This window comes from Hemicordylus capensis, chromosome 1 (genome assembly GCF_027244095.1).
Source record: "Hemicordylus capensis ecotype Gifberg chromosome 1, rHemCap1.1.pri, whole genome shotgun sequence".
Classification (NCBI taxonomy): Eukaryota; Metazoa; Chordata; class Lepidosauria; order Squamata; family Cordylidae; genus Hemicordylus; species Hemicordylus capensis.
The window spans coordinates 396,234,971-396,257,745 of record NC_069657.1 but is presented as its reverse complement, the minus strand read 5'-3'; the positions used below and the strand labels follow the sequence as shown (position 1 = coordinate 396,257,745).

Below are 22,775 nucleotides of genomic sequence, written 5' to 3'. Positions count from 1 at the left end.
CATAAAATGGAAGCAGCCTTGCTTTCAAGTAGGATTATTTTCAGTACCCATTTCCACCACAAGGGGACACTAACCAAAAGTATCTTACAATTTGCACAAGAAAGGATAACTTCTGCCTCACAGCCAGACTTTATTAATTCTTGGGCCCATTCTGTTGTTCTGCTCTAGCCAATCTCCAGTGAGAGATTATGACTCATCCTCATAGTGACTCTCCAAAATCAGAGCTCAGTGAGAGAAACAATCTGTTCCCCTTCAAATTCCAGACCCAAAGCATTTCACAAACCCTTCTTTGGGAAACCCCTTACGTCAATGGAGCAGCCAAGCAGGGATCCCCTCTCAAGAGCCTTGCAAATGATCCTGGAGAGGTCGCGAGGTGGCCGCTTCAGGTCGAACATTTCCGCCACGCCACCTGTGAAGTCTTCAAAGCCCTCAGTGGTGCTGCCCCCTGACAGGGCCTCATAAGAGCCGTTCAACCTGCACATCAGACGGAGGTGGGGGGTTAGTAGAAGAGCCTTACCTGCTGATCTTTCGACAGCCCAGCAAGAGGCGTGGGGGGCAGATCATGTTCTAGGTCAGCAGAAGCATGCATAGGGTGGAGACCCAACTCCCCCAATTCAATGGGCTATGAAAAGGTCAGGAGAATAGTGGTGCAACATTTGATAGATTTAGCTCTCCAAGAGGATATAGCCAGTTTACCAAGAGATGTTTTTCTTGGCAGTGGCTCTTCTCTGCGGAGACCTGCAAGTTATTTATATTCCATCACAGTTTCCAAGCTAAGAAGAGCCTTGACATTAGTTAGAGTTAATATTTTACCTACAGCGGTTCTTGAAGGCAAATTCAAGAAGCTTCCTTATAGGGCCAGGGTTTGCCTGTGTGGAGCCGGGGTTGTTGAATCTTCTCCTCATGTTTTATTGTACTGTCTATATTATAGAGATGCTTGGGCTCGATTAATTTTACCATGGCTGTCAAAATATCCAGGGCACTCGGATGCTTTCTATTTGCAAATTTTGTTGCCTGATAATAATGATGCCATTTCTTTAAATACTGCAAAATATTGTTTTGCTGTTTGCAAGCTACGACCTGAATTATTGTTATTTTAAGCCTCCTTAAAGTCTTAGATGATTTGTTTGACATGTATTGCTGTTAATATTGTCTGGTCATTGACTGTATTTTAAATAAACTGTAAACCGTAAACCAACTCACCCAAGGCTCTACTCCGCCCCCTTACCCCTCCACATCATCAGCCCTGAAGCAGCACTCACTTGGCATAGGCCTTTTCCAGCAGAGCACTCCAGAACTCCTGACACTCTGCTGAGTGCACAAACACCAGCTCTCCATCCTTGGTTGGCAGCCTATCATCCACCACAACATCCACCCATTCGCCAAACTGCCAGATCTGGGGAGAAGAAATAGGGGAATAGTGAGTATGGCCAAGCTTTCCGGGTGGGACTGAGATAAAAGGAGGGCAGAAATTAGGTCTGAATAGGGCACCTATCCCCTGAGCATCAATAATTCAATCCCCATTCACAACAGTGTTCCCTCTAACAGGGATTCCCAGAGGTTGTTGCTTACAACTCCCAGAAACCCCAGTTGCAATGGTTTTTGCTTGGGAATTATGGGAGTTGTAGTCAACAACATCTGGGAATTCCTGTTAGAGGGAACACCGATTCACACATTATATTCAACATACCATGTAGTCTTGTTCAGATGTGAAGGACATTGTTCTCATGTACAGTGCCTCAGAGAGGTCCTGCCCTGGCATATCAGCACCAAGAACCATCACCCTCCCTGCACTCTCCACACTGACAGCATTTGTCAGAAGAGGCAAACAACGTAAACCCGACAATAGAAAAGGTGGGGTGCTGCCCCACCCTTCCAAATACAACATGGATGCCTTCACGCTTACAGCGCTTGTCTGAAGAGGCAAACACTGTAAGTGTGGGGAGGATGATGCTTCTTGGCATGGTTACATCAGAGTGGGACTTCTGAGCATGCTCTGGGGTGCTGTTCCCACCCCCACCCCCCACATCTGAACAGGACTTCTGTATACAGTGTACACAGGTACAGTGATGCACATGTTATGTTGACTAAATGTACAGTAGTACATTCCCTATCTGTACCAATGCATTTGAGGGGCCTGTGCATTTGAGGGGCCAGGTTCACTTTTAAAATGAATGGAAGCACAGTCATTCACACAAGAGAATGTACAGACATTTGAATGCAAATATAGCATAATGTCTGAAGAGGGCTCTGGGTCCATTTTGGCCCAGCTGGTTTTGGTTGGTGTTATGCTTTCCATAGTTCCATCTGCCAGGAAAAAGGGGCATGGCTTTGACTCACTGAAGCTTTTTCTGTGGTAAAGATGTATCACCTTTCTTTGGCCTTACCTGGAAGTGGAAGATGCCTGCATAGTCCTCCTGGAAGCTCTGTCCATGGGGTACAACACGGTGCAGAAGTTCCTCGTTGAGAGTCAAGGAGCCAATGGCAGCCAGCAACCAGCAATCACCTGAGGGGCAAGGAAATGGAAACCCCTCAGTACTTCACTTGTCCTAGGCTCCAATATAGTCATTTCTACTCTATACTTTCAGTATCAGTACATTCCTCAGGGCATTTATATTAGGGATGTGCACAAACTGCCAACCTGTTTCGAAAGACCAGAGTTCAAGCCGGTTCGCAGGTGTATGGGGGTAGCTTTAAGGCGCAAGGAGGGTGTCCTTACCCACCCCCAACACCGTGTTTCCCCCTCCAGCTTCCAAAACCACTGTCGCAGGGTAGCTGTGTATCCTCTTGCCACCCCGGTCAGCTTAATACCGGAAGTGGCCAGCGTTCGTGCGTGCCATCACACACACACACGTGTGCACTGGCCAGTTCCAGTATTACACTGGAATGCGGGTATACAGCCATCCTGTGGCAGTGGTTTTGGAAGCAGCACCGAAAGGGGAAATGTTGGGTGGGGGGAGGTAAGGACCCCCTCCCTCCGCCTCCTAGGTGTGCACAGAACTAGTTTCATGCACATCCCTAATTTATATCATTTCTTCTTATTGGGCCTTTTGGAATATCCTGTTTTGATTCCAGATGTATTTACAATGTCTGCAGAGTCTTGGTACTGTAGAACATTCTCCAGGACAATGACCCTCAGATCTATTATTTCTGGTGAATCCTGCAAGAAGATATCACTTCTTCTATATCCTGTTGTGATTATGCAAAAGCACCCTTCACTGACTTGGCAATCAGGGCACTATGTATCCATAAGATAAGATAATAATGTGGCTGTTCCACAAAAACACGAGCATCTTTTGACAAGATTATAAGACCTTTCCTCTTGCAATAGCAGCCAATATGGGGAATTTAGTCAATCTGATTAAATGCATTTTGATAATTAAATGTAAAATAAAACATTTTTTATTTGCGATTTCTGTTTTGCAGTGTTGCCTCCTGCCTAGAGCCTTCTGCATGAAACAAACCAAAAACAACTTTTAAAAAGCATTTTTTCTTCCCTAATTAATCTTCTGCCTAACAAAGAGATCTTTTGCTTGGCCAAAATTTTAACAGAGTATCCCTGTGGGAAAAGTGACTGCACATTTAGCTCGATCCCACAATAAACGGAAGCCCCGAACTGAACAGCACAGCATCTTGCCATAGAGATTAAGAGCCCTTTCCAGGATATTCAAGAGAACGGGGGTGGGGGACTTTCTGGCTGTCAGCCCCAGATGCTCACGTCAGTCAGGCAAATCGGCTTCCTTCCCCACCCCAACACATACCAGGCTGTTGTGGAGAAGAAACAGTGTGGCAACCAAGATGCAAATGAGCATATAAATAGATATAGGTCTTCTGTCTCTTTAAGAGCCCTAAGGTAGAAATGACCCTCAACTGCAATTTCTCCTATCACAGTGCAGTAGCAAAGGGAAAGCCCTCAGCTGTTGAACTTCTCCATGCTACACAGCAATTAGAGACACAGAAGCCCTGTCCAGATGGGGATTTGGCAGCCTTGAAAGAAGATGGGCTGCGACTAATGGGTCAGGACAGGAGTAAGGGAGCGCAGGAGGCGGCCAACAAAACCGGAGGAAAGGGACGACTGCCAGAGAGTAGGCTTATGGTTATAGAGCTTGTGGGGATACCAAGAGGAAAAAGCACCTGAGGGCAAGGGTGGGCGGCCCTGGGAACTCTTTAATCCAAACGCCTGACGGTAGAGTCTGGATGTACAATAGTTCAGAGTTCTCATATTCCACCTAGACAAGGGCTGTTGCTCCTCTAAGAACTCATGGCAAAGGCTGAACAGGTGCAGTTTCTTTCAGCATTACAGTATGGGAAACACCACATCTGCTTTCAGAGTTCTTAAAAAGACCTTGCCTCATATGACACATGACACCACCCAACAATACCTCAGTACACATATGCAACTGAGCTCTAAAGACAGCAGCTCTAAAGCCACAGGCCTCCCCCCCACTTGTGACTCACCTTCCTGGCAGCCAAGATGGGAACACCTGCTTAGACCAAGGTGTTCCTGCCTTCAGCAGTGTCAATAGGCTAGACCAGGGATTCTCAGTGTTGGGTCCTAGATGTTACTGGACTTCAGATCCCATAATCCCCAAACAAAGACCACTGGGGCTGGGGATTGTGGGAGTTGGAAGTCCAATAGGTCCTTCCAGGGAGGAGAGCTGGTCTTGTGGCATCTCCAGATAGGGCTGAGAGAGACCCCTGCCTGCAACCCTGGAGAAGCTGCTGCCAGTCTGTGTAGTCAATACTGAACTAGTTGGGCCAATGGTCTGCTTCCTATGTCCCTAATCTGGACATCAGCCAATGTTCTTGTCTGTCCCTGCAGTTCATAAGGAACTTGTGTCCATTTTCATGCTGATTGCTGGTAATCCATATGGACAAGTGGCATGTGTGGAACAGACACAGTGCTATAATAATAGTGATGGAAGCAGCCATGCTACAAGGTACTTTCCACTCCCCTCCCATTACTATTTAACATTAGTGTTGCTCAGGGAAAGTAAGTGCCATTAACACCACCTATTTACAATGTCAAGGATTCCTCATTCTTCTACAGGAAGAGGACATGCAATTATTGGAGGGAAAAGAAAAAATGGATTGACTACTGTTAAAAAGGTCTATATCAGGGCTGTACAACTTTAGTCCTCCTGCAGATGTTGGCCCATAACTCCCATCAAATCTGACTATTGGCCACTGTGGCTGGGGATTATGGGAATTGTAGGCCAACAGCAGCTGAAAGGCCAAAGTTGTGCAGCCCTGGTCTATCCATTCCCTACCGCTCTCTAGCCCCAGAGCAGATGGCATGCCATCTAGGTACCTGCCATGGCTGCTGTTTTAATTGTCATATTGATACTATTGCCCCCTGGTATTTTGTGCTACTGTAATGCTATATTTTATGACATTGCACTTTATCATTTTATTGCAATGTTGTAAACTGCTTTGTGAGCCTGTTGGGTCCAAAAGACAGGGCATTAAACCTATTAAACAAATAAAATACAATAAATCCTTCATGAAGGGATGTGCCCATGTGACAATTATCAAGTGGTATTGCAAGAACTCTCCACAGCACAATTTTAAGGGCTGCAGTTACTCCATTTCTCGTTGCCAAAACAAAATTCAGCACCTGATATCCATAGCTTAAAAACAAACAGAAAACCCCACATGAGTCCCACATAGCCTTCATAGCTACAGAACAAAGCTCAAGAACGATGAGCAGTGATGAAGTCTCAGAAGCTAAAAGGGAGCCAGACAGAGCTTTTAGTAATTAAGGAAGCAGCAGGCAATGCCCTTTATATACCCTAATCCAGGGCTGGGATGGTACTTTTTCTACCCCCAGAGTGAATTTCTCATCCATTTCCATATTCCTTTCCTGCTTCCAATTCCCTAAATTTGTCAGAGGGTGTGATATGGAAACCAAGTTCTTTTTCAAACCTGATTAAATGGAGTCTCTTTTGTGGGGGGGGGGCAATTACCCTGTGCCCCACACATGGAGGGCCCCCCCATTCAGATCGATCCTTTTAAATTCAAAGCAGTGAAACTAATCAGTTAACATTTAACCACAGAATCAAGAGTTATTTCAGTATTTGCAGTTATTACATTGACACAGGATGCAGTGGCTGACCTACAGCACAATGTTACATGCACAGTGCAACATAATGTTGGCAGAGCTGCACATGCACAAGAGGAATTGTGCAACTGTGCAGCAATGCGTTGTATATATTTTAATTAACTGCCTAACAGTACAACTCCATTTGTGCAATTTTTGTGCTTGTACAACGCAGACAGGATGTTACACGATTTGTATAACATTGTGCAGTATGTCAGCCAGAGATAAGGTGGTGTGATGGGGCTCAAATGAACATTCTGCCCCTGGGCCTCTCGAAGCCTTAAGAAGGTCCCGTTTGCAATATAGCCATATATGCACGCATTCCACATTTTTTGGAATGCTTTTGGGTTTTCATGGTGCAGAATACACATATTATTTATGCAGCTCTAGTATCAACCCAAGTTGACAGGGGTCAACCAAAACTGTCCAAATTGTTCTGGGGAAAGGGGCAGCTGCATTCCCTTCTTGAAAATTTCTCTAGTTAGACTGAGGCCCCTAGAATGTTGTTGCCTTTGTCAGCTGCCTGTTGGGCTCAGCCAGCCCCAAGTACATGAAGGATTTAGCAGGAATTAAAGTATAGGGATGTGCCCGAAGTTGCTTTGGCGCCAGTGGGGGTAATTCTTTAAGGGCGGGGGAGGGTGCACTCACCCCTCCCGCCGCATTTCCCCCGCCGGCGCTCTGTTCTTTTCAAGCTCCTCAGGGCGGCAGTGTTCCTCCCTGCCGCCCCATTGTCTTCACTGGCCGGAAGTAGTGATCGCACACGCGCCCATCTGCCGTGCACATGCGTGCACGTGCGATCGCTATTTCTGGCTGATGAGGACAACGGGGTGGCAGGGAGGAACGCTGCCGCCCCAAGGGACTTGAAAAGAACAGAGTGCCGGCGGGGGAAATGCGGTGGGAGGGGTGAGTGCACCCTCCCCCGCCCTTAAAGAACTACCCCCACTGGTGCCGAAACCACCCCTCACCCATTGGAGGCCTTTATAATGGCCTCTGAAACATTTCGGGCTCAAGCCTATTAAAGTACAAGGCGGCCAATGCAGTACGGGGCTCAGTGGAAGAACATCCACTTTGCATGCAGAAGGCCCCAGTTCCAATCCCTGTCTTCTCCAGGTAAGGTTGGGAAGGATTCCTGCATGAAACCTGGAGAGTCACTGCCAGTCAGTGTAGGCAATACTAAGCTATATGGACTAGGAACATAGGAAGTGGCCATATACAGAGTCAGACCATTGGTCCACCTAGCTCAGCATTGTCTACACAGGCTGGCAGCGGCTTCTCCAAGGTTGTAGGCAGGAATCTCTCTCAGCCCTATCTTGGAGAAGCCAGGGAGGGAACTTGAAACCTCCTGCATGCAGATGCTCTTCCCAGAGCAGCTCCATGCCTGAAGGGGAATATCTTACAATGCTCATGCATTTAGTCTCCCATTCATATGCAACTAGGGTGAGCCCTGCTTAGCAAAGGAGACAAGTCATGCTTGCTACCACAAGACCAGCTCTCCTCCCTTGGTCTGACTCAGTAGGAGGTAGCGCCCTGTGCTCCTATGCATTGCACCCAGCTTAAGGCTTCACTTCCCTAATCGCTCAAGTCTTCTCATGAGGACCTCTGCTAACTGGCCAAAGGGGTGCCTTTCAAAGTGGTGATTCTCTTCTATTTAGCAGGGGGAGAGCAACTGGCCCTCTCCAACCCAGCCACACAATCCCTCCAGTGGCTGTTGTTGGTGTCTACCTTATGTTTCTTTTTAGATTGTGAGCCTTTGGGGACAGGGAATTGTCTTTTTTTAAAAAAGTATTTCTTTTATGTAAACTTTTGTCGAAAAGCAGTATATAAATATTAGTAGTAGGATGTTCCACAAATTATCAAGCACTCCTATCCTGACCCATTTGTACTCACCCACTTAGTTTCCCCCCCCACCTCACCCTACCCCAAATACTATTACTCACCCAGAGCCCCTTGGCAGATATCTGTTCTTGTGGCACCTCCAACAATAAACTGAGGGTCACCCACAATTTCCTGACAAAGAGAAATTGAAAATGAAAAGCTGTTGATGCTGATCTTCAGCATTTTCATACAAGCATACTGGAAACAAATAAAAAAACCAAAAAGCCAAACAACAGCCCCGATTACTAGAACACCAAGTTTAGCATGAATGCAACATCATTAAGTGGAAGACGGACAAAGACTGTCATTGTGCCAGTCACTCCTTTCAAATCCAGATGCTAGTCCCATTTCTCTCTCCAGGCTTTTCGTTCTAAGAGAGGAGAGGAGAAGAGACTGAATAGTATATCAGCCAGCTGGGGTGGTCAGCACATCTTGGGCGTGAGGGTTGGTGGGTGGGACAAGCGCTAATTGTGATTTTTGACAAGGTCTACACTCCTTGAGATGGAAAATAGGCAATAGAATTGCAATACTTTCAGTTTTCAGTGAGTCATCATGCTTTTATTGGCTGCATACCTGGCCTGCAGCAGCCAAAATCTGCAATAGTGTTTTAAAAGCTCTAAGCACGCAAAAACTACTATAAAAGAAGCTGACCTGGCACAGAACATCTGCGCCCCTAGATTCCCCTCGGCCGGCCCAGCAGCCACTGCTTCCCCTCGGCTGGCCCAGCAGCCAGCCCCGCCGTTAATTGGCAGCTCTCTCACGAACTCTCGCGCAAGCTGCCACACACGAGATTAGCGACAGGTACGTTTACGAGAATGATACAGATAGATGTTGATGTACACAGCAAGCAATACAGTGGTCCCTCGACTTACAAACTACTCGACATAAGTATTTTTCGAGTTACAAACAGCAGTTTTAGATCCGGTTTTAGATGGGGTTTCCTCGACTTACAAATTTTTAGATGGGGTTTCCTCGACTTACAAATTTTTAGATGGGGTTTCCTCGACTTACAAATTTTTAGATGGGGTTTCCTCGACTTACAAATTTTTAGATGGGGTTTCCTCGACTTGCCTGCCTGTTTACTGCCTGTTTATTCTTGAAAAGAAATGTTCCTGTGCAGTTTGCAAGCCTTACTGGGGGTCTGGGTCTTTCTTCTAGGCTCCGGAACGCATTAATCCGTTCCCAATGCATTCCTATGGGAAACCGCTTTTCGACTTACGAATTTTTCGACTTACAAATGTGCATTCGGAACGGATTAATTTCGTAAGTAGAGGGACCACTGTAGCTTCTTGGAATCCAAAGACCACCATCCCTCCAAAAATGTCTTTCCTGCTCTGCCAGACCATGCCAAACTAGCTTTATCTCCTTCTCCAACATGCAATTCAAGTAAAAGCTATTCATATATCACTTTCTCCTAGGTGCTCAAAAAGTGCTTAAGGTAGGACAGTAACGCTTGCAACACCCTGTAGGCCAATGTTCTCATCTCTGTACAGATATGAGACTTTTAAAAAATACTTATATATTCATATCAGGGGTGTAGCTAGGGGAGAAGGGGCCCGTGTTCATCCCTCTCTCTGGTGGCCCCCCAGAATGAGGAAGAGAATGAAGAAAATAGGTAGGGATGGAGCTGGAGGGCCCTCAGGAGCTGGGGGCCTGTGTTCTTTGAACCCTTTCGCTCAATTATAGCTACGCCCCTGATTCATATTTTGAGAGGGAGTGGGTGGAAGGGAGGAGGAGCGTTGTTAAGGAGGGGTGCATTTTCTACGCAGAGGCCACTTTGGCACAAAACCTTCAGTGTGAGAGACATTTCCCATTGCGCTGACCTCCACGCAGTACTGCGCTTTTCTCAGTGCTGAGAGGGCCCTTTAAGAGAGAGTGAGCCCTCTTAAGAGTACTCAGAGGAAAGCACGGGAAAGGGCTATACTTCTCAGCGCTCCATAGACACCTTCCAAGATGGCACAAGGGCTGAAGAGGGCTGTTTCCCTTAAAGGAGCGCCCTGGTGCTGGACAAAGCACAGCACCACGCTGTGAGAAGAGTCATCTCTGCATGGCTCTGGAGGACAGTGCAGTATATTTAGCTTTGGCTAAAGCATCACACAGGCCCAATAAGCAGTTCGGGGGCTGTTGAGCTGGGATTTGAACTGGAGACTTTCCAGCTCACATGCTCAATCACAACTCTATATTGGCTCATGTATCATTAACCACCCAGAGACAAAAATTTGGGGTGGTGTACAGATTTGATTAATAAATAAATAATATGCTTGTAGCAAAGTCTTTCTTGTGGTGTCCAGTTGCCCACTATCTCCCATCAATGGCCATGCCATACCAAAGCTTCAAAGAAGACCATGCATCTAAATGTCACTATACACCCTGAGCTTTCAAAATAAAAAGTAAACAATGGCTCACAAACACGGGCTCCGATGCTTGGGATAGTGTCATAGGAAGTTGCTAGGAGCCCTCTAGAGTGCTACTGGAATGAATGTTCAAGTACAGCACAAAGTGTTTTGCGCACAAAGTGGGAGAAGCAATGCCAGCAAGCTTGGGTGCATTTGAGACCTGGCTAGATCAGCCATAATTTATGGTGGAGGGCAACCCAAGAAGTTGTGGGAAAAGAGAGACTAATTAGAATGTGGAAAGAGGCCATCAGAGTGAGTAATACAACTCTGGGTGAAGCAAAATGCACACAGGGGGTAAAAAAAACCCTACGGATGGATCAGGGAGTGAAGAGACATTTGATGAAAACCACTAAAGTGGATCACTGCAGTGCAGAACAACAAGAAACGAAAGTGGTCCCCCGAGAGTCTCTACAAGGAGAGAGCCCAGTACTCACCGATGGGCGCATCCAGCTCACTCCTCGGGTTTTGCCCGAGTGCGGCCCTAGCTCCTTGAAGCCAAGGACTGAGGGGACAGCGGGGAACTGGGGGTCTTCAAACAAGGCGCCACTCTCCAGGCATGCCTGCTTCAGGGCCTCGTAATCTTGTCCAAGGTACTTGACAGCATTGTGGTGATCGCCTACGCCTTCTGCCCGTAGACGGTCCCGTTCCAGCTTGGCGGCAATTCCTCCAAAAGGCATCATGGCACAGTCAACTGGCTACAGGCACTGCAGTAATCCTTCTGAAATCCAAAGTAAGAGCACTGTGAGTTGGGCCACGTTGCCATGGGTTCGTTCTCTCTCTCTCTCTCTCTCTCTTTGAAGTGTCTTGTCAGGGCTGTAGCTACCAGGGAGGCCATTAGGGGTGTGACCCCCATCAGGAATTTTCAAGCACTCCTCCCTCAATGTCCAGCTTTCATTACATGTATAATTTTTTAAAAGACTTTTTACATGTGAAGATATAGAATCAGCATGCAGGCAGCATTCTGTGCAATTGCTCACTAAGTAGGAACATAGGAAACTGCCATATACTGAGTCAGACCATTGGTCTATCTAGCTCAGTATTGTCTTCACAGACTGGCAGCGGCTTCTCCAAGATTGCAGGCAGAAATCTCTCTCAGCCCTATCTTGGAGAAGCCAGGGAGAGAACTTGGAACCTAAATGCTCTTCCCAGAGCGGCTCCATCCCCTGAGGGGAATATCTTGCAGTGTTCACAAATCAAGTCTCCCATTCAGATGCAACCAGGGCAGACCCTGCTTAGCTATGGGGACAAGTCATGTTTGCTACCACAAGACCAGCTCTCCTCCCCAGAAGCTTCTTATACTTAAAGGACTTTAAAGATATTGTGCTGCAAACATTTATGTTCTGCAATGATCCTCAGCCTCCTAAAGTACATTCACTGCATGATTTTCCAGCAACAGGCCTCTGTCCTGCTGAGGATATCTGGTTAACAGCAGAACACAATAGGGATGTGCACGAACCGGCAGACGGCCAGTTCAGCGGTGGTGGTGGGGTTACCTTTAAGGAGCAGGGAAGATGCTCTTTTACACACACACACACACACACACACACACACACACACACACACCCAGCAGCATTCCCCCTGCCGGCTCTGTGCCCAAAATTGCTGGTGTGGGGCAGCAGCGTACCCTCTTGCTGCCCCGGTCAGCATCAGACCAGGCGTGGCCAGTGTGCATTGTGCGCCGATCTAGTTGGTACACATCCCTAGAACACAACTGAGGACATTAGTGGAGGTTTGCATTAGGAATCCTGGAAGGCAGCTTGATGGCTTGGGTTGAGCACCAAGCCAGAGCACTGATAAGGCGGCAGTGGGTGGAGAGAAGGTGGCGGTGGGCAGTGGCTGGCCGGGCGGAGAGAGAAAAAGGCTGTCCTTCTTGTGAGGAGACCAGCCGAGCAGGTGGTGGAGAGGGCGGCACAGCCTCCCTTTCCAGGTTCACCTGCCAGCCAAATGGCAGGTTGTATGGGCCTCAGTGTGACCCCAGACCCACAGCTGTTGGGCAAGCGCATGGTGGGGGGAGGAACAGCTGAGCGGCGAGTTGGGGCAAGGAACAGGTGAGCATGGGCTGAGTTCACTAGTGCACAGATGCTCTGTGTGGGATCAGCTAGTATGTATATATTACACAGTATTTTTAATCCATTGGATTGTGATAGCAAGTAGAGCCAGCGTGGTATAGTGGTTAGAGTGCTGGACTAGGACCAGGGAGACCCGAGTTCAAATCCCCAGTCAGCCATGAGACTTGCTGGGTGACTCTGGGCCAGTCACTTCTCTCTCAGCCTAACCTACTTCACAGGGTTGTTGTGAGGGGAAACTTAAGTATGTAGTACACCACTCTGGGCTCCTTGGAGGAAGAGCAGGAAATAAAATGTAAAATAAAATAAAAGTACTGTATAATTGTTCTATTGGTTATATTATATTTTTATGTATGTGCTGAATACTCATTTTGTTAGCCTACTTTCCATGATGAGGTCCCCCGGCTTATGAGGTCACCCAGCATTCTGTCTGTGTGTCACCCACCGCCTCCCAAGAAACTTCGCAACACCTGGAACAATATGAACCAAATCGGGTCCAGTTGTAGGCACACCTCAACGGCATAGTTTGTGATGATGTAATCTACCCCAATCCAGGATGGCGGACGTGTAAACTTTTGAGGCGAAAGTGGGCTAACTTGTGAAACGCCTAACTGATTTGAACCAAATTTGCTACAGCTGTAGGGACATATAGGGATGTCCAAAGGGTATGGTGTGTGATGATGTCATCCACTCCAATTCAAGATGGCGGCCACGTGAACGTCTGAGGCGCAAGCGGGCTAATTTGTGGACTAACTAACCAATTTAAACCAAATTAGTTACAGTTACAAGAGTGACAAACACTGACAACTCAATGGCATAGCTTGTGATGATGTCATCCATGCTGATTTAAGATGGCGGACACAAATTTTTGAGGCGCAAGTGGGCTACCTTGTGAACTGCTTAACCGATTTGAATTAAATTTACTACAGCTGAATGGACACATAAGGATGCCCCAATGGTGTAGTTGTGATGTCAACAACCCCAAACCAAGATGGTGGATGTATAAACCTTTGAGGCACAAGTGCACTAACCTGAGGACTGTCTAACTGATTTGAATCAAATTTGGAACAGCTGTAGTGAATGACACACAGGGACACCTCAATGGTGCAGTTTGTAATGACGACATCCACCCCAATCCAAGATGGTAGACACATGAACATTTGAGTTTCAAGAAATAACTTGTGGACCTCAATTTGCACCCAATTTAGTCCAGATGTAGAGACAGTGAAAGGAAAGTAGGCCGATTAGTTCTTACTAGTTATTTAATTAAATGCCTTTGAAAAAAAAATTAGAAATGCAGGGACTTTTGAAGGATCCAGTGCAATGACTAGACGACCATGGATATATTTGCTTGTTTAATGCTATGTATCCCTCTTATATCCTGGATAATGGACTAGCCTTGCTACTCCCCAAAAACCAGCACACACAGTCTCCCGCATAGGCATCCTGACTCTGACCCTGGCAGGCACTAGCAGCTTTATGAAAACTCTTCTCAGACTTTACCATCCCTGGTTTCTCCCCGCAATCCTGGCCTACCCCAGGCAACCATAACACTTCTACCCTGAACTCAGAGTTTCAAGGTACAGAGATGCCTTATACAAAGTCAGATCATTGGTCCATCTAGAGCAATACAGCTGACTTGCAGTGTCTCACCAAGGTTTCAGACAGCAGTCTTTCCCAGTCCTACATGGAGACGCCATGGATTGAACCTGGGACCTTCTGCATGCCAAGCAGAAACTCTACCACTGAACTATGACCCCATTCCCCAAGATGTATCAGAAAAGTTAGAAAGCAGGACTGCTGCCTCTTTAAAATTAGCAGTCCAGTGCTGACCCACAACTCAATATTTATTTCAATAAGTACACATCACTTTGTATCATAAGTATGTAGCTAGCCTTTTACCAAATCATGGTCCATCTCTTTACTCTGACTTGCAGTGGCTTTTCAGCATCAGGGGTCTTTCTCAGCTCTACTTGGAAGTTGCCTGGGGGTTTCTTCCTGCAAAGCAGATGCTCTGCCACTGAACTACAGCCCCATCCAACTATAGTAACTCATAGAAGGCCCAACTGGTGGCCCAACTGATGGATATGGCCCCATCACATTTTAATTAAGGTACACGACATATGTTTGTTATGCAATTATATAACACTGTGCCTGAATTATTTACTCCACAGCTAGGAAGCCTTTACTGTTGAATGGTGTCAACTTGTGGGGGGTCCAATATGAGGAGTGAAACATTTCAAGCCCCTAGACACTGGAGAATCCTCAGGAACTTAGAAGTTGATCCCCTGTACTGTACTAAACTACTATTATGGGCAGGGAAGAACAGCTGCTTGGGATAAAGGAAACAGAGAGCAAAGTTACACAGCAAAGCACAGTTTCTAGTTGACAGTGAATTCCTGGCCTAAAGATGCAGTGGGTACCTTCTGACTTGGATTTGCCTTCAGAGCACTAGTGTAGCACAGTGACTAAGAAACCTGGCTACAAATCATGACTCCCTGGTTCAAATCTAGCCTCTGCCATGAACTCAACTAGTAAGCCACTCCCTCCCTCCCTCCCACTCCCTTTGGCAAGTCACTCCCTCTCAATTTCAGTTCCACCACCTCATCTGAAATATGGGGATAATGCTATTCATTATTTTACAGGGTTGCTGTTAAGTATAACAAGATAATATAAGTGAAGTGCTTTGAACATGCTATAAGGCATCCACGGAAACGTTTATGTCCTAGTAAATTCTGCTTCTGCAAGATAACGACCTGAAGAAGGGGTTATTGTTATCCCTAGAGGGTAACATCCAGCTCCTTATTTCTATAAACATGCCTTGTTCATAGGAGATTGCCTATTTTTTCCTTTGCACGTGCAAAGACCTGAACCAGCCAGCCCGGGCTCTTCTTCAGGAGGCCGGTGGGAGGTTTGGAGGAGCCTCTGCATCTCCGCCACCAATGTCTCTGCCTCCAGGGTCCCCACTACTTGCAAAATGAAGATACTAAGTACCCTTTCTCCCACACCACCCCAGTATGGGGAATGCCCCTTTACTTGTAAAGGGGAATCATTGCCAGATTCCCCTTTACAATTATATTCCCTGGACCAGTTCTTTTAGAACTGGTCCTTTGGGAGGGCAGTCCAGTTCAAACTCGGACCAGCTGAACTGGGCTGGCTCAATTCAAACTGTGGTTTGAATCGAACCGGTGTGTTCATCCCTACAAACAAGCTGGACTCTATGGCTGTATTCAGATGTCATAGGAAACCGGAGGTCCCTTCACCTCTGGTTTCTGTAGCCGCATGTTCAAATTTGGCAAAACCAGAATTAAAGCTGAAAAGGAATCCCCAGTTTCCATCCCTGAACACCAATCTGAATCTTTGGTTCAGAGTGGAGTATGACCGCCTTCAACTCCAGTTTTGCAGCACCAGCATTACATGTGAACTCTGGCACCGCGGTTTCATCCCCATGGAACCAGAGTTGAGGGAGAAAGCTCCTCCCTCACTCCGGCCCAATTGGTTGTGTGGGCTGTCCTTCTGTCAAGAAGGAAGCTTGCACAGCCAGCTTCCCCACCTCTCTGCAGTCTTGCTGACTGCAGAGGCGCAGCTCTCCAGGATGTCCGAATGCAGACAGGAGAGCTGGGCGGGGGGGGGGGGGAGGAGTGTAACCATGGGTCCACTGGACCCGCAGTTCCACGTTATGTCTGAATGCGGCTTATGTAAGATAATAGACATACATTTGACATCAGGAATGGCAACAATCAGGAACGGAATCAGAACAACATGTTTTATCATATTACGGAGTTAATTAGCATTGCTTAGATAATGTTATCTTTAGTTGCTGCAGTTGTGAATTTTTTTCACCATGGTTATCTTATAATTGTGAAAGCTTTCTGTAGACTTGTCAAAGACTAGAGATCCATTCACATGTTATATTCAACACTTGTATGAGTGTACAGTGTACACAGCTACAGAAGTACACTTCCTATCTGTACAATGCACTTGAAGGGCCAGAACCCAGGTTCACTTTAAAAATGAACACAGGTACAGTCATTTACACGTACAAATGTACAGACATCTGTACACTTGTACAGCATAATGTCTGAATCAGGCTTAGGCCTCCTGCATTTCCTGGCCATTTGTCTCCAAGGGTTACAACTTTTTTTCTCTATACCCATGATGACAGCACATGAAGGATGCAGCCTGTTTCCTGGGGCAACCGATCCAACTTGAACACAACATGAAGAATTTAAATCTAAAAAACCCTATTTTGATACAGATGTGTTGTTCTTGATATTGTTGGCGTACTTTTAGAGAAGTAGATATTACACTAATGTTATTCTGAAGTTGATCTGTAGTGCCGTGTAGAGGTTGCGCCATTTTACACTTCTGTTCATTTTCATTAAACATTTAAGTTAAGATATTGGCTTTTATACAAAATTGCTAATGGGCTACACATGAATCTCAAAACATATTGAGCAACATTTTGTCTTCTGTGCATCTGTGGGGTCTCAGTGTGTGCCAAATCCGAACATCCTCTGGATGGTCCATTAGTAAGTGGAAAATGGCTCCCAGCTCTACACAGCTGCAGGTTGAATAAGGCAATGCTTGCAGGCCCAGTGAAGGGAAGGCTGTGAAGTCCCTAGTGCGGGCAGAAGCAAGTTAATCAAATACAGCTCACCCAATTGGATGGTAACTTGAGGCGTGTCTTCAGCCCTGCCATCCCCAACAGATCAGAGATCTTAAGGGTCTATACTTTTTAATCACATATCCCAAATTCCACAAAATGTCATGCCAACAGAAAGCTAACTGCTGAGTTTACCTGTGAACTCTGGTTGAGTTAACATTAGAGCAGGACTGCACAACTTCAGCCCTTCTGCAGTTACCACTGCTAACTGAGTATTACCCCTACTAATTGAGCAAAGAGGCATCTTTTAAAGTGGTGATTCTCTTATATTTAGAAGGGAGAGAGCAACTGGCCCTATTCAACCCCAGCACAGCATCCCTCCACTGGCTGTTGCTGGTATCTGCTTTATGTTTCTTTTTAGACTGTGAGCCCTGTGGGGACAGGAGACCATCTTATTCGTGTATTTATTTATTTTTCTAGGTAAACCGTTTTGAGAACATTGGTTGAAGAGTGGTATATAAATATCCATTGTCATCCTGCAGATGTTGGACTACAGCTCCCAAAATCCCTGGCTATTGGCCACTGTGGCTCAGGATGATGATGATTTATTTATTCGATTTCTATACCACCCTTCCAAAAATGGCTTAGGGTGGTTTACGCAGAGAAATGGGAATTGTATTCCAAAAACAGCTGGAGGGCTGAAGTTGTGAAGCCTCGCACTAGGCAAGGTTTCTCAATTTTGGGTCCCCAGATATTGTTGGGGGTGACAGCTTCCATCATCCCCAGCCATAATGGCCAAAGGCAAGCAAATATTCCAGGGGCAACCACCTCTAGCGTATTGTTGGGACTGATAGCAACTATAATAAAAATCAGTTTTCTTCATGGTACAAGTCACAATATGTTCACACAAAGCCTCACCCCACTTGCCATGTATCTTTCGGTCTCCTCTGACTCACTGGGCAGAATGAATAGAAATGGAATCCCTGAGCATATCCATTTGTGCAGTGGCATCTCTGCTTCCTGATTTGTGGTTTCTCTGTTCTGTATGAGCTGGCCTGCTAAAAAAGGCAAGCTTGCACAACTCTGACATGGATGTGTGTGCTCTTTTCTCAAACAGTGGTGTACCTGATCAACATCTTCAGTCTTTGCATTAAGGTCTGAGCTATGCATGACATGTGAGATTGTGACTGGATCTCCCAAACTTATTTAAAAACTAAAGTAGCCATAGGATGGGAGTAAAATGGATAAGCAGTTCTATGGAAGATATTTTGTTTAAGCTCCTGTGCTATTTCCTTATTTGAAATCAACTCCCAAAGCTAATAGTAGCCTCAGTGGTTGAGGGCAAGGTACAATACAATCTTTCACATCACAAAGCACAATATGACTTGGTGTTTTTGCATATCTAAACTCGGCAGTTTGGCATCAGGTTGGACCAGGGTTTGCTATAGGAAGTATTATAGGTTGCTGCTACACTCTTCTTCTCCACCAGTGAGTCTAGGTGCACATACTGGGAAACCAATGTATGCAGTAACTTCTCACTGCCTGTATCTAGACTGGAAAAAGTATGATAGACCATGCTTTGCCCTGCCCAACACAAGTATTAGATCTTTTGCATTAGAGGGAAAATAAGGTGAAATGGGTCTCTGTTAAATGGACTGCCCAGGAAGGGAACAGGATTCAGGTGCCTTTTGGTAACAATGTTGCAGAGAAGTCAAATTTCTCTATGCTTAATGGTGTTTGGGTTGCCTAGAACCCTTGAAAAGCAATGGATGAGAGAGCAAAGCCAAAAGATTAATTTGCAAAACACTCTACAAAGAAGAGTCAGTAAGAATTTTAATTATATTTGCCCCCTTTTTTTGGCCACTTAGGAACTTTATATAATAAAATGCACTTAGTGCTTGAGACATTTAACAAAAAGCAACACAATTTGAGGCTTCTCTTCATACTGAAACCAAATCACTTCGAATTACTTTTTTAAAGGAGAAATTAAAGGTGAGGCAGAAAAGCTATTACAGAATCTGCTAAAAGAATTGGTGAATAAGCAGATCCTGAGGTGATTTTTGAAGAACTGGAGAGAGCAGGTTCTTCTGTTTCTAGATTTCACATTACACTTTTCCTACAAAGAGAGTAACTCAACAGAGGAAGAAGTTTGTATGTGGATTGTTGTGTATGGGGAGGCTGCAGGCTCATTTTGTGATGGGAAGACATGGCTAATCGCACATGCATGCATTTGACTGCATGCATCCATCCACACTTGGAAGGCAGAGCAAGGCTATGGGGATGATAGCAAATGAAGGGGAAAGATGCACAACTTTAGATCAGTGAGGGTTAGTACAATGCCTATCCATGAAAGCATCTGCCAGCCTTTGGGCCATCTTGCCCCTTGCCTGGTCCACTGTTGTCCCTTTAACCCTAGAAATCTTGCAGAGTCCTACCCACTCAGCTACTGCCGCCACTAAGAAGTTGCCCAGAAGCTGGGGGATATGTGCAAAAGCCCGCTGCAGCTTCGCCATGGATCTCTGCATATTATACTTCCTGTTCAACTTCTTAATCTCCAACATTTCAAGAGAGTCTGTGGAACACAAGTTTGAATGGTCATAGCTTCCTGTCACATACACTACCCCTTGACAAGTTTCCTTTGGATAACTATATCCACAATACCTTTTACAGTATTGTGCAAAGAAAAACGAAAAGTTGGTAAACATAAAACTTTTATGTTTTATGTTTACCAACTTTTAGTTTTTCTTTGTGCAATAAAAGGTCTTTTTTGTTGAGAGTTTGGAGTTAATATGTGCATTGCCGACATATTGGCTTATTTATTTATCATATTTTTAAACCACCTGATATATCCATCTCTAAGCAGTGTACTTAGAAGAGCAACAGGGCTGCTTGGGACAAATAAAGAGGTTATTAAATAATTTTACCTCTGAAGATCCTAATCTAGGCATCACGGTTAAATTTCTAAGTGCCAAGTCTCCCTGCTATCTGGTTTTTGTCAAGCCCTGATAGAACAGTCTAAAGGTGTGTGATCACCAAATGCAATTATCCACCTCAGGGCTGCATAACTTTGGCCCTTCAACTGTTGGACTACAACTCTCATCATCCCTGACTATTGGCCACTGTCACTGGGCATGATGGGAGTTTTAGTCCAACAAGAGCTGGAGAGTCAAAGTTGTGCAGATCTACATGCAGATTTCACATCTTCTCTTACCCAGAAGTGCTTTCCAAGTAGGAAAAAGTGGGAAAGTGATGGAGTGTCCCACTACAGCAAATGCTAAACTCTGAATGCCCACCAACATAAAGTTCAATGGGAGATCCACAAGGACCAAGGAGTGTCTGAAGCCATACAGCCAGGAGAGATTTTATCTTAGTTCAGCTATACTCTTAATTGTAAGCTGCCATGATGTGTTATGATTTGGCAGTATAGAAATACATACATAAATACTCTTCATTCAACAAGGAATATTATCTATGACTGGCAGACTTTTCCTTTTGCAGCAGGTTCAATCCTGCACCCCTTTCATAGGAACACTCTACAAAAAATTTAAAATAGGTACTTGCTTGCACTCTGTTCTGTTAATGTCTGGCCTCTACTACATGGAAATAAAACTAAAAAAACCCAACACAAAACACCTCCCCCTCCCCCGCCCAAGTGCTTGTTAGTCACCCTAGTGTCTTTACAAGTTTACATTCATTGGTCATATCACTGAAAACCAAAAACAGGTTTGCATACTACTGAGCAGTTTTAGACAGTATACAGCCTGCATGTTTTTGCTTGTATAAACAAAGGGAATAGGTTTGTTTTTAAAATGAAAGCTGAAAATTCAAGGAAAGGGCCCAGAACTTCCCAGAGTGATCCAGCATCCCTCACCATACTCCAATACAGCCCCAATATAATAGCCCCACAAACAATTCTTGAGTAGCTGAGAGGACTGAAGTCATCTCAAGGAGGTGGAACTGCCAGCATGAAACTATTTTAGAATAATATGCAAGGGAAGCAACGACACCATTCTATTAGTTTTGCAGAAATGATGAAAGGGAGGAAAAAATAACTGCATTGCCCAAGACTATGGCTTACACTAGACTGATTGCAGCCTTACATATATTATTCAAAGTAATTATAAACATTTGTAGCATATCAGCAGCATTGTTAATTTCTGCTGGATCACACAACCCAGCACTTTACTAGGTGTTACTGCCGTGATGCAGGGGTGTCCAGATTACACAGAGAGTGCATATGCAACTCCAGTAGCCCCATACATGTAAACAATTACTCTGGGTTTTCTAGCTCTTCCCCTGCTTACCAGGCTATAGCTGCTCATTGCCTGAGGTGCCTGGAGACAGTTGCATGACTTGAGGTTGACCAAACTGTGTGATCAACAGAAAGTCAACAAAAAGCCAAGGGGTGTGGAGAGCAAAAGACAAACCCTCACTTCCAAGCTACTATTAGCCATTAGGGTCTGCTCCAGGCTGTCTCTGTCTCGCTCTCTCTCTGCACCTTTGGAATGCACCTTTTACAACTCCAGCCCCAACTAGAGGTTGCACCTGTTTTTCCTTAGGTATATTTTTATTCATCTATATATCATATTTATACACCACCCAAAACCTATGTCTCATCTAACACTAGACACAGTTATTGGAAAGAGTAATGAAATGACAACTGGGAGAAGTCACATGTGGACATTGTTACATCCAGAGACTCATGCTGTCTCCTGAAATCAAAGGCTAATGGTTGTAGCCAAAGAACCATGCTGGTTCCCTAAAATCCCCAGTCCTATTCGATCTGCATTGGTTACCTATTTGTGTCTGGGCTCACTTCAAGAGGCTGGTTTACCTTTAGAGCTCTAAAGGGCTTGGAACTGAGGTACCTTATATTTTATTTATAGGCTGTTTTTCTAATCAGTTATGGGCCAGAGAGGCTTACAACAAAACAAGTAACATCAACATCAGAAACCAGTGGCAGCAGCAGAAAAATCAGAATACAAGCCAGGCTTACAAGACCATCTTCTCCTACATCCACTCTCCACTCTGTTCAACATCTGAGGTCCTAGCGTGGGTTCTCCCCAATTAGGTTTGTTGGGTGAGCATGAGGAGTACAGCCTTTTTGGTTGTGGTGCTGCCAACGCTTTTAAATACCCTCCCTAGGGAGGCCTTATGGAAGCTCTGCACAATTTTAGCCTTCCGGCTGCTTTTGGACTACAACTCCCAAGTAGTCAGGGATTACGGGAACTATAGTCCAACATCTGTGGAGGGACAATGTTGTGCAGCCCTACCCTACAGGCGTATCACTGAGTGCCCTGCAGTATCAGGTGAAGAACGGGTTTTATAAAGGCCTTGGAGGGAAAATTGATCAATTCCATTAGTGTATTTTGTTTTCTCGCCAGCTCATACCCTTGTCTAAAAACTTTCTCATTTATGAAGCTTTTAGCCAACTGCTTTTATTTGGTTGCTACCTGCTTTTTAATACTGCTCTTATACGTAATTTTTATGGTTTTGTTGGTTAGCTGCCTTGTGAGGATTTTGGTTCTGAAAAAGAGTATAAACAAATAAAATTGATATTATTTAGCTTCCCTGTTAGCCATTTTCAGCTCCCTAAAGAGCTGAAGAAGAGACAGGACATTTATAAAAAAAATAAGTCATAACACACAATTATAATCTCTAATCATTTAATTCACAATTGCATCCCATTATTTTTCTCATGGAACTCTGCTCACACACATTCTGCAAATCTG

At 45.3% G+C, this 22,775-nt stretch overlaps 1 protein-coding gene across 2 annotated transcripts in view; it reads right to left on the bottom strand.

Annotated features, from left to right (window-relative positions):
• Positions 1-22,775, bottom strand: part of CAPN11 (calpain 11) — a 49,943-nt gene that overhangs the window by 20,891 nt on the left and 6,277 nt on the right. For both annotated transcript variants that reach the window (XM_053304336.1, XM_053304347.1), the window contains exons 2-6: positions 10,806-11,089; positions 8,038-8,107; positions 2,388-2,506; positions 1,263-1,396; positions 306-474 (exon numbers count right to left, since the gene is read on the bottom strand). In XM_053304336.1, the coding sequence (XP_053160311.1) occupies positions 306-474; positions 1,263-1,396; positions 2,388-2,506; positions 8,038-8,107; positions 10,806-11,051 (738 nt within the window). In that variant the 5' untranslated portion in view covers positions 11,052-11,089. The remainder of the gene's footprint in view (positions 1-305; positions 475-1,262; positions 1,397-2,387; positions 2,507-8,037; positions 8,108-10,805; positions 11,090-22,775) is intronic.